The sequence below is a fragment of the Ictalurus punctatus genome, chromosome 10 (assembly GCF_001660625.3).
Source record: "Ictalurus punctatus breed USDA103 chromosome 10, Coco_2.0, whole genome shotgun sequence".
In the NCBI taxonomy this organism is placed as follows: domain Eukaryota; kingdom Metazoa; phylum Chordata; class Actinopteri; order Siluriformes; family Ictaluridae; genus Ictalurus; species Ictalurus punctatus.
This window is the reverse complement of record NC_030425.2, coordinates 12084392-12099741: the sequence shown is the minus strand read 5'-3', so window position 1 is coordinate 12099741 and position 15350 is coordinate 12084392. Positions and strand designations below refer to the sequence as shown.

The 15350-nt window shown below is 40.3% G+C and overlaps 1 protein-coding gene across 1 annotated transcript in view; it reads left to right on the top strand.

Moving 5' to 3' along the window:
• The window catches only part of LOC108271202 (guanine nucleotide-binding protein subunit alpha-11), a 38119-nt gene continuing 22769 nt past the window's right edge, over window positions 1–15350 (top strand). The window contains exon 1 of the mRNA XM_017478586.3: window positions 1–1111. Within this exon, the coding sequence (XP_017334075.1) occupies window positions 976–1111 (136 nt within the window). The 5' untranslated portion in view covers window positions 1–975. The remainder of the gene's footprint in view (window positions 1112–15350) is intronic.

The following is a 15350-nucleotide window of genomic DNA, read 5'->3' as shown; positions in this document are numbered from 1 at the left end:
GTAAAACATTACTGGAATGTTGTAGAAAGAAATGAATTATCATGATCATGCTTTAAGGTACAGCTAGCTAGTTAGCGTCACTACTTTTAGCTTGCTGGCTATCGGGGTTTTTCGGTGGGTTAACTGCGCTGTAAAGCGACGGTTTGCAGTTAACTAGCCCGCTATAGTCAACCGTATACGGCTGCAGACAGCACCGACTGGCGCTGTAATGGTTTCCATTCTGCCGCTGTTCGCGGTCTGTGACCTAGTTTTTTAGCTAGCTAGCGCGTTTGTTAGCTCGGTTAGCTGATGGACGGTTTTGCGGGCGCTCTGTGCGACTACTCTGGCGTTGTTTGGTTTCGGTACTGGGGTGCTTAGCTAGGCTAGTTAGCAGAAATCCAGTACGGATGTCTCGGCAGGCAGCTTTGTCCCGTAGTCTCCGGGACAACTCGAGTTGGTAGTCAGCATATCAAACGGCAGTGAAGGAGTGTCCGTGGTACGAGCTGATTCCAGCTTTAACAGGTAGCAAGACGTGTTAAATAGACAGCTGGTCTGGGATATCATCCAGCCGCACACTAATAACGTTAGCGCTCATGCTAACTAAACCAGCTTCGAGTGCTGTCGCCTTGCTCCGTCTGGCAGTGGAGCAGCTATAGGGTTGTCCGTTTTTCGCGATTCTGTTCAACATAAGATTGACGGATTCAGGGCCCAGATCATTTCCTATCTGCTATCCTCCTTAACTCGTTTTTCATCTGGCTAGCTAGTCAGCAGGTCCCTCTGTTTTTTAATTTTTAATTATTATTTAAAAAAAAAATAAAAAATATATATACACACACATCGAAAGGCCTACGCGATGTGCATCATTTTTAGCAGCTAACAATTTCTCCTCGTGTTTGTTGCTGCATCGAAACGTTGAAAAACCGGAACCACCTGCTAGCAGCAGCCTTCGTGCTTCTTTGAGGAAAAAGTCGGATCTTTTTCTGAACCACTGCGGCGATGACGCTGGAGTCGATGATGGCCTGCTGCTTGAGTGAGGAGGCCAAGGAGTCGAAGAGGATCAACGCCGAGATCGATAAACAGCTTCGCCGAGACAAGCGAGACGCGAGGAGGGAGCTCAAACTTCTCCTCCTGGGTATGTGTTTGATTTTATAAGCAGACTGTAAACAGTGAGCGACAAAGCTGCTGAAATGACTTAACATGGCTGTTAGACCTTCCTGCTAGCAGGCATGCGAGCACCATAAATCTTCTGTCATTTATGTCATATTTATTTTGCTTTTTGTTGCAATAAACAGCGTTTTGATTGCATCGAGAGATGATGATGAGGTTTTATGAGATTAGTGCCAGCTTGCCAGGTAATGTGAAAAAGACTGATCAGCATTGTGGTGTTCGTGTTGACTTTGAGTAGCTGAGACAGAAAATATTACAGTATAAATCTATGTACTCGGGGAAGAGTAAAGCACACACACACACACACACACACACACACACCCACTCCGCAGACCTGAAGATGATTCTACTGGGGGGGGGTGTGACATTATTTTTACGAGCGTGAAGAACACATGGAGATAATGTCATATGACTGAGTAAATTCACCTATCTTATCGTAGCAGTCCATATTTCACCCCTTCATGTTTTATTTCTGAACAATTCCTGTAAATAAAGGTGGGTATCGCGAATGCACCAGGAGTTAAGATGTGTCCTGTTTCATGTACAGTTGAGAAAATGACATGTTCATATTGCAAAAAAATGATAAGGTGGTTCTTGAAGTAAACTTTTCATATGAGTGATTTATTTATTTATTTTTGCCCCAGACTGCACACAAGGGTTAAACATGGGATCTTAAACAGACTCGCTCAGTACGGATTTATTTTACAAGCAAACAAAAAATAGGTACATTAGAAATGTCTACAATAATAATAATTTAGCTATTTATTGGAGCCATAAGGTGTTTTTTTTTTTTTTTAATTATTATTTTTTTAATTTTTTTTTTATAAAGGGTTTTTCTAAATTTTCTGTGCAGTTTTTATTAAAATTATGTTTAGATTTTAGTTGTCTTTACTTAAGCTGGGCTCACACCGTACGATTTTGGCCACAATTTGGTCGTCTGAGACAGATTTTGAGAATCCTAAAAGATTCCTATAATCCTAGGCCAAAATCTGTAGTCTTTGATTGCTAGTTTGACACGTTCCCAGATTAACGGCTGTTGCGAGAATTTTTCCTCTGATTAAACTCCGGCAGTGTCAGAAGATTTGAGGCACAGTCCTGTAGTGTGGCTTCTCCTACTCTGTATGAGTCTCCTTGCGTGCGTCCGATTTTCTCGTCATGACTGTCGTACAGTCCGACATTAATGACAACCGAGATCCTACAGTGTGACATGGCTTACCGCGGGGATCGTGTTCGTACAGTCGGACAAGCAACAGTCGCAAAGGGCTTTTCAAAATCGCACAGTGCGTACCAGCTTTAGCGGTGTAGTAAAATTCGAAAGTCGTTGACCTGCTCCATGGTGGTGCAACAGAAAAGCGTTCCCACCAAAGCCACAGCCATCTGTGGTCTGGAGTCAAGGGAGCAAACTGGGAGGGACCGCGTGCAACACTAGGCGTGTATGCGGAAGAGGGCAGAAAGCACTTGCCTCCAAACGTGCCACACTGCCGTGTGTTGCAGCAGTTTGTATAAAAAAAAAAAAAGTCTGGTAGGTTTTCATGTGTCTCACGGTAAGCATGTGTTGACCTTCGCCCTCCCAGGTTGGTAGCTGGAGTATGATCGGGGTGAGTTGACTGGTGAGTGGCAATTGGCAAAATCAAATTGGGGGAGGGGAAAAAATCATGGCTTTGCTTCACTGATTCCTGGGGGGTTTCAGACGAACTTGGAGAACCATGGATGTATAGAAGTTATTCCCAGTCTGTGGCTTATAGAGTTGTGAACATTAGTAAGATAAGTAAGACTATTATACCAATGTATCTGTGCATTTTGTGTGTGGTTTTTTTTTTTTTTTCCCTCCCTCCCAACAACCAGAACCTCATTCATTTTATGTGTAAATATGAACTGCTGTGCAAATTTTCTGCAGTCATAAATTCTTGTCTCTGTCTGTTCAATATTTATACTTGGATTGGGTTTTGTTTTTGCTAAACAAAATTACTTAAACCCCAAGTAGCGCAATTAAAAAGCTGCCGAGACGCACTCATCAGACATGACGCCAAAGTCCACACTCCACCTTTTGGATTGAATTACATATAACGTGCATGCAAATGCGGGTTTTATACAGAGTGTGCAGTTTAGGAAACTTAAACAGTTCATTCAGAATCTGCAATCGGGAGGAATTTATTCAGATTGTTAAACCTTTTGCTTGTAAACATAGCAACCGAGTAGTGCTTGGTAGGTGAAAGTTAGCTATCTGCTCGTATGAGGGTTTTTCTGTGGATTTATGTTTCAAGGTCAGTGTCCAGGTAAGGTTCTAATTTGGTGGAAATCAGTCACAAGCTAAAGAGTGACACGTGCCATGTTTGGTTCTGCACACTGAATCACAGTACAAACACATTGAACAAATGGGTAAGTTGCATGTTTCTGAACTAATTTTAATTGGATTTGAAACCACATCCAAATGTGGCTTTAATTCAGTTGGGGGAAAATTTGATGTATTTTTATTTATTTATTTATTTGTTATTTTTCTGCTGTTCAGACTGCTGAGAATCATTCATGTGTAAATCAGGTGTCAAAAAATCAGATTTGAGTTTCCGAAGTTGCACCGGAGTAATATCTGTGAAATGGTTTAAGTTTGGCAAATGTGGTTTATTTTTCAAATGTTGTGGTTGCAACTCATGTTACCGCTCCCCTGATTTTTCATAATAGCTTGTTTTTCCAATATTAGCCTTTTATTCACAACTCAAGCCAATACTGCAGTCTTGGTTGTGCTTTGGTCTTGGAGACATTAAAGAATGCTGTTATGAATACATGTGGAAGTTAATAGCTGAAAATCAAATAGACAGAAGTTAATCAGTGAGGTTGCCATGTGATGTGGCTCCATGAACTTTTACATTGTTCCTGAGTTTGCACTGAAGAATGTAGAAACGAGGCACCTAATTAGATCAGAGACTTAATTTGAATCTTGGGTTGAAGAGCAGGATTTTAGGACAATGTGCCAAAATCGGTAACATATCCCAAAATCCAGACTTTTCCTTCTGTAGCACGCACACTTGAAGACACTTGTATTTGATTAGTCGCAACCAGTTGGTTTGAGTTATTACGATGGAGTTTGTTACGAATGTGTCATCCAGGTTCCGATAAATTTTTTGATGTTTTGTTGATGGATTTGTGCAAACGTTAGCGAGCATGTGTAGTGTAATCTGTAGTTCAGCACATGGTCATGAGCCTGATCTTGTGCTGTTGTGTTAAAAGCATCAATAAAAGCCCTGCCTTGTGCAGCCTGTGTGCTCAGTAAGTCCATACCCAGCCACAGAAAACACAAGTAGCTTTTATGAGGTCTTTTTGGAAGAGGAAAAGGAAAAAAGATATGCAATAAGGAAACAAGGCTAGAAGCTTTTGACCACTCATTAACAGTTATTCAAGCCTAGTCTTCATTCAGGCTTTTGTGGAGGGTTCAGGATGTGGTACACTGTCGGGAAGTGAGGAGTATAATTGAGGTTGGGAGTTCACTATGTAAAATCCATTACATAACCATTTACTTGTCCTCGTCAAGGGGTGAGGCCTAATGCAGATCTGGTATACTGGAGTTTGTGGGTATTCCCCCTGATAACCCCCCCACCCACCCACCCACCCACCCACCCACATCTTTCTCTAAGACATATAAAGCCAGCTAATTGTATCTTTACAAACTGCTGCTCGTGCTGCGTGTCAGGGCAGCAGTTTGTAAAGATACAATTAGCTGGCTTTATATGTCTCTATATACTGGGGCAGTGTCGTAACACCCCCAGTGGTGTTATGCTCTCTTCAACATTCATGGGGCTCTTGGATGCCCACAATTGTTTAGTGTCACAGAGATTGACGGGAAGAGCGAGTATGCCATCCATCCCACCCAGAGAGCATGGCCAGTTTGACTCTTGGCCATGTATATGGCTGTGCCATCATTAGGGTTTGAACTCGCAATCTTCCAGTAATAGGGTGAACACTGTTCTGTTGCGCCGCCCGAGCTTGTGTATATATTTTGTGCTCTGGTAGCCCTTTTTTCCTCACACACACACACACATCTGTTTCTTGATCCGACGCCTAATCTAAGTCTGGGTTCAATTTCAGCTGTCAGGGTGCGAATTTTTTATTTTTTTTTCCCCCCCAACAAATCTGATCACAGGTCTGTTTGTATCTTGGGGAACTGGCACACTCGTCATCAAAAAACATTACCTGTGGAAGTAAGAGGAGTGTCTCTGGAGCTTATTAGGTGGTGATTCAATGTTGGTTTTAAAATAATACTTGTAATAAAATAAAGATTTTGAAATTAAACCAGGCATCTCCTTTTAAGTTAAAATATGCTGAACTGTTGAGCATGAGACAGTTTGAAAAATATTGAAACTAAATTTCAACTAACGGCTGTGCTCTCATCCAAATACAGACAAGTGTGCCAATAATTCAGTCGTTTGTGACTGAGCTTCATATCTAACTGCATGAAAGCAAAAACCACCCACTCCCACGAACTTTTTTGGTGGGGTCCTGCAGGATCGTAGTTTCGTGTGTAGTTTAAGTATATTGCACTCTTTGTAGGACACAAAGTGAATAGAAATCCATTTGGGATTTGTCAGATTTTACTTGGTCACAGATTAGAAATGTAAAATGAAGCTTACTAGAGATAAAGGAACATCACTATGGGTAAATAAATGCCTTTAAAGGAGTAATATTGTGATTTTTAAATGTAAATTATTGTCTATTGTGGGTAATAGAATAGGTTAACATGCTTTAATATTCAGAAGTCACATACTGTACATTATTGCAGTACCACTATTCCCAGGCAGCCTGAAACGTTCTGTTTTCTCCAAAGCCCCGCCTTTCGAAAAGCCCAGAGTGATCTGATTGGCCAGCTGACTCGTTGGGTTATGTTTGGCCAAAATCCTCAAGCATGCGTCAGAAATATAATGCTCCTTGGGTTAGCTTCTAAAGCAATTCTAAGCTCGTAACCAACAACACGTTGCTGTTACCGTGTCCGTTCAAGCCCGAGTCAGATTCTGAAAATGTGGATGATTTAAGCAGAACCAACTTTACAAACACGAATTGAGCAGAACGCTTCACAGTGGTAAGCTTTTATTTTGTAACTCTCTTACTTTTCTGATATGATATAAATGCTGATGCCTGCTGATGGGCCTAACTATGCTGTGCTCAGATTCTGTGTGTCCATGTGTACTCATGCTATATATCTTTGGAAAGCTATGATTCTTGTAATTTGATTGATATTAACCATTTCAAAATACAATCACAACAGCAGCTACTATCAACGTCTATCAGACCACCAACATACAAACAAACAAAAAACTTTAGTTACCACGTTAGAAGGCCACAACTGAGCCACAACACACAACTCTGCATTTGAGCAGTCAATAGCAGATACTTCATAAAATAATCAAACACACTCACAGGTTCTGATTCAGAAGCACCAGATTGTCAGAGCAAAGTGGGAATTGCCTCACTTTTCAGGAGTAGCATTCGTTTATAGCCTGCCTTGTACTCGCCCAGGTTCAGGAAGCTGTCCTCTGTAAAATGCGCTGTGTACAAACGTTTGGGTTGTACTGCTCAGGAACAGCATTAGAAGCAAACAGTACCCACTGATTCCTAATTTTGTCCGTTTTCAGAAGGCAAACAGGGTTCAGCGTCTCCGCGACATGGCGTCTGAATTCATTGAAGCCTCGCCTTCTTGCTTCACACCTGCCTTTGGGTGGGATTATACTATGCACGCTGTGATGTAAACATGTTATGGAAGTAAATCTGGACTTGGAACCAGGTGTTTTTTGGCAGGTCTGGAGCAGTGTTCTGTTAGATAAAATGAATCCCTTTTGGGGAGACTATGAGCTTTGTGACTTTGCAGATCTTATACATGCACAAACAGATACATTACACACCCAAACAAAAGGAAAACATTAAAAATCATATGACTCCTTTAACACAAAGCCCACCTCACCCCATATAATCAGACCTGACTAGCAAAACTGTGACAGAAAAAGGTAAAGAAAGTAGCTCACTCATGTCATAATGCTATTTTCAGGTTAACCTTGACCTCAATGTCAAACCAGTCTACGTAATCACTAGGCCTCCTACTGTCTGCACGGGTTCGTCACCCAACAATATATGAATAGTGATTTAGGAGAGATTTTTCTCACAGAAGTGTCTTCTTTCAGCATTGGCTTAAAAATAATTTAGTGTATATTAAATTGACAAGACAACCAGACCTTATTTTGGCCTAGCAGTCCGAGTGGGTAGGTCCAGCCCCCTTAGGCCCACTCACTGTGACAGGCCTGGTGAAGGATTTGACTTTCAGTGGTGATATTCTACCCTATTATTAATTTAATGCTGTGCATTGGTAAGTGCTCAGCCGAAATGCCAACTGAAAGTAAAAGGGCTATGGGCATGATCATTTTCTTCAATTAATATCATGGTTTGGATGTTCGAAGATGTAGTTTTACTTTAATTGTTAGTTTTTTTAGTTTGAGGCCTTAACGCTATAGCCATACTCATACAAATTACTTATTTTTTCACACTGGTATGTTATTTTGAACTCTTGATCCATTACCCCTAGAGTTCTGTACATTTTGTGGAGCTGTTTTTGATCCAGAACTGACCTATTGAAAACTGCGGTCTGGGGCTTGCTTTCACCGAAACATGGTGTCCTCTGCATCAGCTGTATAAGCTGTTTGCTCTTGATGCTGCATACAGAGTAACATGAACTTGCCACATGACTTCCTGAAGGCTTTATTGATGTATATGACCATATGTTCCATGCAACTGGAGCCCTGTAATTAGCTCACGTTTCTAGTTCAAGTGCTTGCACTGAGCGTATTGAGAAAAACGCAAGCGTCATGATGGCCTGCATGGCTAATCTTCCTTGTTTGCAGGTATTCCGGCAAGATGACATGCCTTCAATCCACAAAACTCTGTTCTTCACTTGAAAGTTGGCACAGAAGGAAAATAATCAACAATAAATAGATGAACATGGTGCCTTCCATTTTTCAAACCAAAGTGATGTATGGAATTGTGCAATTAATCCACAGTACAGAAGGACTTCTTCTATGCGAATGCTAACCAATGACTGAGCCCGTACTCTAAACAAGCCTAGAATTGGCTTTGGGTGCAGCCATGATCATTTGGGCCAGGTGTAGTCAAGTGCCATTGGATCGTTTTGACTGTATTTGTTGTACAGTTCTTAATGAGCTGGGAGTATTTTCTGTGATATTGTTAAAATCATGCTTTAGATGTTGTAGAATGATTTGTTCAAAGATTGTAATGGATCATAAGATTGTATGTGTCAGTGTTTTACTAAATGCCATTGTAGTAGCTTAATTTTTTGCATTAAGTATGCATCAACGTGAGTGCAAAATTTCTTGCGGAAACCAAGTCTCCTGAAGTGACACTGCATGACTATCATATAGCTGCTCATTTTGTTCATTGTGCGATTCGCTTGTGTATATCTTCCAGCCTTCTGGATCTCTGCAGTGGCTACTTGCAGTTGTCTATAGTGTTGAATTGGTTGTTGGGCTGCAGTCTAATAGATTTTAGAATGATAGAAATTGCAGACTTCTTGGCAGGAAATAGCTCTGAGAAATGAGGGATGGCTTACGGCAGTGGAGATAAAGCTAGAGTCGGAAAGCAGTGCAGAATGTGAACTAAGATACAGCCATAGTCATGCTGCTTGTAAATACAAACTGTAAAATTAAATTCTATATCATACACAGGTCAGTACAATGCCCTCCACTAATATTGTCACCCTTGGGGAAATATGAGCAAAGAAGTCTGTGAAAATTTTTGTTTAAACTTTTGATCTTTTGTTCAAAGAAATTCACAAATACTCTCATGGATCTCAAGCAATTGTAAATGCAACTCAGGTTTATCCAAAAAAGTATCGTTGTTAAATATAGGTGTGCAACAATTATTGGCACCTTTTTAGTCAATACTTTGTGGTACCTCCCAAGATCACAGCTGAGTCTTCTCCTATAATGCCTGATGAGGTTGGAGAATACATGGCAAGGCATCTGAGACCATTCCTCCATACAGAATCTCTCCAGATCCTTCACATTTTGAGGTCCAAGATGGTGGACTCTCCCCTTCAGTTAAGCTCGGAGGTTTTCTATGGGTTTCAAGTCAGGGGACTGGGATGGCCATGGCAGGACCTTGATTTTTAGGTCAGATCATGTTTCCAATTATTGTCCTGCTGGAAGATCAACTACGGCCCATTTTAAGCTTTCTGGCAGAGGCAGTCAGGTTTTCATTTAATATCTGTTGATATTTGATTGCCCATGATGCCATGTATCCTAACAAAATGTCCAGGTCCTCTGGCAGAAAAACAGCCCCAAAACATTAAAGAGCCACCTAGGGATGAAACGGGTACCGGTTTGATGATAAACCACGATTAAATGTGACACAGTAATACTAACCGTTGGGGAATTTTATCATTAAAACTGTGCACAATTTATCGTGATTTGTAAAGCTCACGATAAATGCTGTCCACACACACCCAGCATGAGTCTGACGCAGGTGCGTCATGCAACATTTGTATTTTGAGTGTGAAAATGGACGCTACGATTATGAACTGAACGCGTCTGCTCAATTCAGCATGAGCCGAATGAGTCACAGCACAGATCAGCAGGAGTCAGATTTCATTCATCACGTTACGAGAGTGAGGCGAGACGATGGTGGAAGACTTTGTTTAATATAACTGAGTTTGCCATTGTACTGTTTGTTGTTTTTCATTAAGGATAATCATGAACCCACCATTCAAGCAATTGCCCTCCCCAAATCGCCGCTAAAGTGAAATGACCACGGCCACACGAGCATTCATAAGCCATTTAACCCTCTTACCCCTTAGTTCCCACAGTATTATGTCCCACAACCCTATATTCCCCATAGAAACAGCACGCCAACCCTGAGTTCCCAGGCCAAAATTGACCCCAAAATCAACATTTTAATTTTAACATATTTAGGTCTTGAAACAACTTATAATAATGTATTTGTGTAATATTACTTTGAAAATGAAGCAGTTCAGTGTTTTTACTCCTCTTAGAGCACAATTCTTAACTAGAGAAATGACGAAAAATGCTCGCTAAAATCCTTCTACTCATTTAGGAGTACCATACGAGCATCAGCGTGGTCAATGCCTTTGAATAAAATAAATAAATAAATAAATAAATAAATGAATGCATTTTAGTGCCAAAAGTCAAGTTTCTGGTGATAATCAGACCAGCAGGTAGTGTTTTCACGAATGCACAGAAATGGTCCCGTTATGACTCCAGACCCCTGCAGTGTCGGTCGCACTGGTTGATGCTGAAGATGAAGACGGATCAGGGTCTGAATCAGGAGAGTTTGCGTCTCTATCAGTTTTGGTTTCAACATCGCCTGAACTTTCACTGCTGTCATTATCTAGAATCCTCGCTCTCACCTGTGTAACTGTGTATGTTTTCTTTTTTTCCACTGTTTTAGATGTACCTGTGTTCACTGTAGGTGTAACTTTAGCTGGAACACGATTAGCTTTTCGCTTTGGCATTTTTAGTTCACTTCTACTATTACACCAATATTCACGCTTGGATCTTCATCGTAATGCTGGTGTAATAACATAATCACATCATGACATCATCATCCTTACGGATTAAAAAATAATTAAATAAGTAAGGAATCATGGCAGAGCAATGCCAGTACACCGGCCTTGCGGGGATAACGTTTACACTGTAAAGCCGCATATTGGCCTTACGGGGATTTGGCATAGATGACCAAGCCGGTATATCGTCCTTACGGGAATAGATCAAAGACGGGCAAGCTTGTTTTTTCGGCCATACGGGGTAAGAGGGTTAAAAGCGGGGGGTGCCAAAGCCCCCTTTCGCAGCAACTTTCTTCGTTCAAGCTCTGCAAACGAGGATACCATCTTGTATTAAGTTTCCTTCAGCATTTCTATAAAATCCAAAATATGACCACACTTCAGATTTGGAAAATTTCCTGAGCGCCTTCGGTCCCTTCAGCCATGTTCTCTAATTGAACTAATTGATCGCAACAAGCCTAGTTATGACCATCCCATCACTTTTATAGTCAAATATAAAACCTGTTTAAACGACTTCCGTGTGTGTATCAGTAAGTTTTGCACAATTGAACAATATTGTGATAATACTGATAACTGTGATGGTTTTGGTCACAATAATCCTGATATGAAATTTTCATACCGTTATATCTCTAGATCAACCACTGTATTTAACCGTGGGTGTGAGGAACTTTTCCATATGGCTACCTCTCTGTGTGTGCCAAAACCACCTCTGGTGTTTATTGCCAAAAACCTCTATTTTGGTTTCATCTGACCATAGAACCCGATCCCATTATTAGTGGAGGGTACTGTAAGTGTTCTAGAGAGCATTCATTTGGACAAACACAAGATCAGTACAGGATGAGTCAACAAAGAAGTTTTAATTCTTTTCCCAGAGGTATAGTATCTCCAGTACACCCGCCCCCCCCCCCCCCCCCCCCCCCCCCCAAATATAATCTCTTGTATTGGTGTGCATAACACTAAGGGGTGTGTAAAAATGCTCTGAAACACTGTTTTTGATTTCAGGGGCACTTGAACACTTAACAGTTTCGACTCTGATACTAGTTTATGTAATCACCATCTATCCACATTTTTGTAGTAGGATATGCTTTTAAGCGATATTCCATTATACCCCTGTGTGGTTTTCTTCTTTCCAAAAGCAGAATCAGCAACAACAACAAAAGACTCTGGCAATTTGTGATCTTATGCGATTAGTAAGCTCATCTGTCATGAATGCAGTGTGTGTGGAATCAGTGAGGTTATATATCTGGTGTTTGGACTTGGTAACATTAGTCTCTGAATGATGGTGCTTTAATGGATCATCAGGAAGTGCTTTGTCAGCGTGGTCCTGCATTGTCAGTTTGACTTATTGAGAGTCCTGCAGCTGTTTTCATGCTTCTATGACGGAGCTTTAAAATTTTCAATATCCACATTCATGCTTGTTCCTTCTGATGTTTCAGCCATCTGCCTGTTGAACAGTTGCATCTGGTTTCATCTGAACGTAATGAGTTTATAGTTTAGGCTGTCAGTTGTGTGTTTGGTTCAAGTTTGTGTTTGCTTTGCTGTTTTATTCTCTTGTTCTCACACTGTGTGTTTTGTATGTGTGCGCTCTTGTTCAGCGAGAGAGGCTAGGTTGTGAGAACGAGGCCGAGGTGTGTGTGTGTGTGTGTGTGTGAGAGAGATTGAGAGAGAGAAGAAGAAAGTGTGTTGGCGTCCTCCACAACCGCTCCCCATATCAGCCCACACTACTGCTGCACACGAACGCATGCTGTTGCTGTGTCACATGATGCTCATGAAATGCAAGAGAGGGAGCTGAGGATTGGTTTTTACGTCCTTTAAAAGATGCAGTTATTTAACTGAATATCCACTGGTTAGTACAGTAATGCTGGTGACTCGCTTCTTTCCGTTGTAGCAACAGAGGTATTTTTGACTGATCCACTGCTTTATGCAGAAACACCTTACTTCTGGGAGGTTTCTGTATATAGTGCTCTGCATCTAATACTTGCCTGGTTAGTCTATCTACTTTGTAATATCCGTGTGCTGCGCAGATACGCAATGAGTCAGAGTTGCGGAGCTGAGTGGGGTTTTTTTCTTTTTCTTTTGGGGCACACCCAGCCTGGATCAAACTTTATTCTCATGCTACAGATTATCAAAGCCTTTTGTACACATTATTCTAGCACAGTTGTTGGCACCTTTTTTTCCTTCTTTTCATTTGGTAACGCTTTCCTCAAGAATTCCAGTGCTTTCCCCTTTTCTATTAATGATTCATAATCCCATATTATGGTTAGGCTTTTGGTTATGGGCTTCCGTCTCTCTTAAAGTGCTTTGAACCACAGATGCTAATAGGCTTGTTGGTGATCTTAACTTGGGTCCAGCCCTGCTGCCAAATCTAAAACAGTAGAACACTTCTGTATTTCATGGTTCATTTACAATCCATCCTATGCATGCATGTTTATTTGCTGTACTTAGGCCTTGTCCTCATGTGTATATGGATATCTATTTGGGTCTCCCATCCACAGGGGGCACTGAAAAGGAAGCTTTAAAAAAAAAAAAAAAAATCCTCACAGGTGGAGAAATGCTAAAATGTAATTTTCACTGCTTTCTTACGGACATGAGAAATACATGTTTATTGAAAAAGCTGAAGTCGCAGCTCTACCCCACATGTGCCTGTTATTGTTATTTTGCTTGTTTATCATGGCTGCTGATTTGGTTGTTACTTCATGGTTGGTAATTTCATACGTTATGACGTGTTTAGTTTAATTGAACTTTTTTTTTTGGTTACACCCTCTTGCGAAGATGTCAGAATGTGAGTCACTGCTCCAGCGCTACTCACCGCACTGCAAACGGAGATTGTTGATCAGACCCAAGTGTAACCTTAATCAGTAAACCTCGTCATTCCACACTTATGAATCCTGGTGATTGTCACTTTGGGCCATGTTGGGTTTTCTTCCCCTTATTTTGCCTTCTCTTCTGCTGTTCTTAAGGCGTCATACATTATGTGAGCATTTTAAAATCATTTTACATTTTTGTATGGATCCAGTAGTGCTGGGTGATTTTCATGATTAATTCGAATGAATGTTTTTTCAGGTGATTTTCAAAATGCTTTAATCAATAGTTTTCAGGTTTACATATGCATATTTAAAAAAAAAAAAAAAAAAAAAAAAAAAAAAGGCTTTAAATGCTATTTTATACCAATATGAAGGACCTGGATGATGCACTTGGATAAAAAAAAAAACACAAAATACTTTAGACAGGCAGCACTTCACTGAGGACTGAGTTCGTAGATGGAAATATCACATCAGTGATGAGGAATTGGTACGTTCGACTTGCCTCTGTTCGCGGTTCAGAGTTGCATCATTTTTGACCTCAGCACATTTGAATGATGCATTGAAAAAACAGATGCCTCCATGTTTTCTTTTGTTAGCAACAAGCTATCCCACTAACGCTGATGAGTGATCGTTTTCCTTCTTAAACAGTGAACTGTATTGTCAGTGTTATAGATTTAACAAGTAAATGGGTTTGTATGTAGATTGATCTAAAGCAAGTGTGTGTGTGTGTGTGTGTGTGTGTGTGTATATTGTATAACTTAATGGTAAGAAGTGCTACTGTGTTTATTTCTGATGCTGTGTTGATTTGACATCACTCTGTAAATGGGGAAGGATATGGTGGCCGAGAAGTGCAAAACAAAATATCAAGTCGGAGAAAAAAGAAAAGGTAGGTATAGTTTGCGAATGGAATACTTGCAGCTGATTGGACGAGACATCTGTCAGGGTCGGTTATGTTTAAAAAAATTTTTTTAAAAATAAATAAATTGTGTATGGTTTACATAAGTATTACGTTTCTCATCAAAACATGATTTCAATGAGCCTTTGTTCAGTGCATTGAAAATACTATAGCTCTAGTACCTGGTTTATATTAATACTATGTGAATTGATCACACTCGCTACATAATTTAATTGTCATTATAAAGTTGTTTAAGTTTAGCATAAGCAGTGAATTCACATTTTAATGAGAAACGTAAGATTTTTATGCAAGAATAACTGACCTCACGTTCCTTTTACCTGCTGTACTTCCTGTATATCTTGATTGACTGAGGTCTTATCCAAACTATACCTACCTTTCCCATTTTGTCTGACCTATTTTGTTGTCTGATTAATTTTATTTTTTGACTCTTTTTTGCACATCTTGACCACCGTTGAAGGAACTCAAGCAGGAATTTCAAGCTGAGAGGGTGCTTTCTTTTGGCTTTTACTTGTTGAAGGTTGGGAATTGCAAGTTGTGACTGAGTTGAACGCAGCATTGATTTAGACATTTTCTAGCACTGTTCCATACGTCAAGAAGCGCAACAGGGGGGAAAATGATTGATGCGGTGGCATTTCACATCATGAAAGACATGGTCCCTGTTTACACTGTTGAGAAAACAGGGTTCATTAAGTTGTACAAAAATAGTAATGGCACCATCTATAGCAAACGGTGCAAACAATAGTTCTTTTAAATATTCTTTATTTAAATACCTTGTATTTAAAAGAACCATTGTTTGTACTGTTTATTATATGTGCTGTTGCTATTTTAATTATTATTATTTATTTTTTTTGTATATACGGTAATATAACCAAGCCCTAGATGTTTTGGGCAATTTTCTGTGGACGGGAATTTGTTT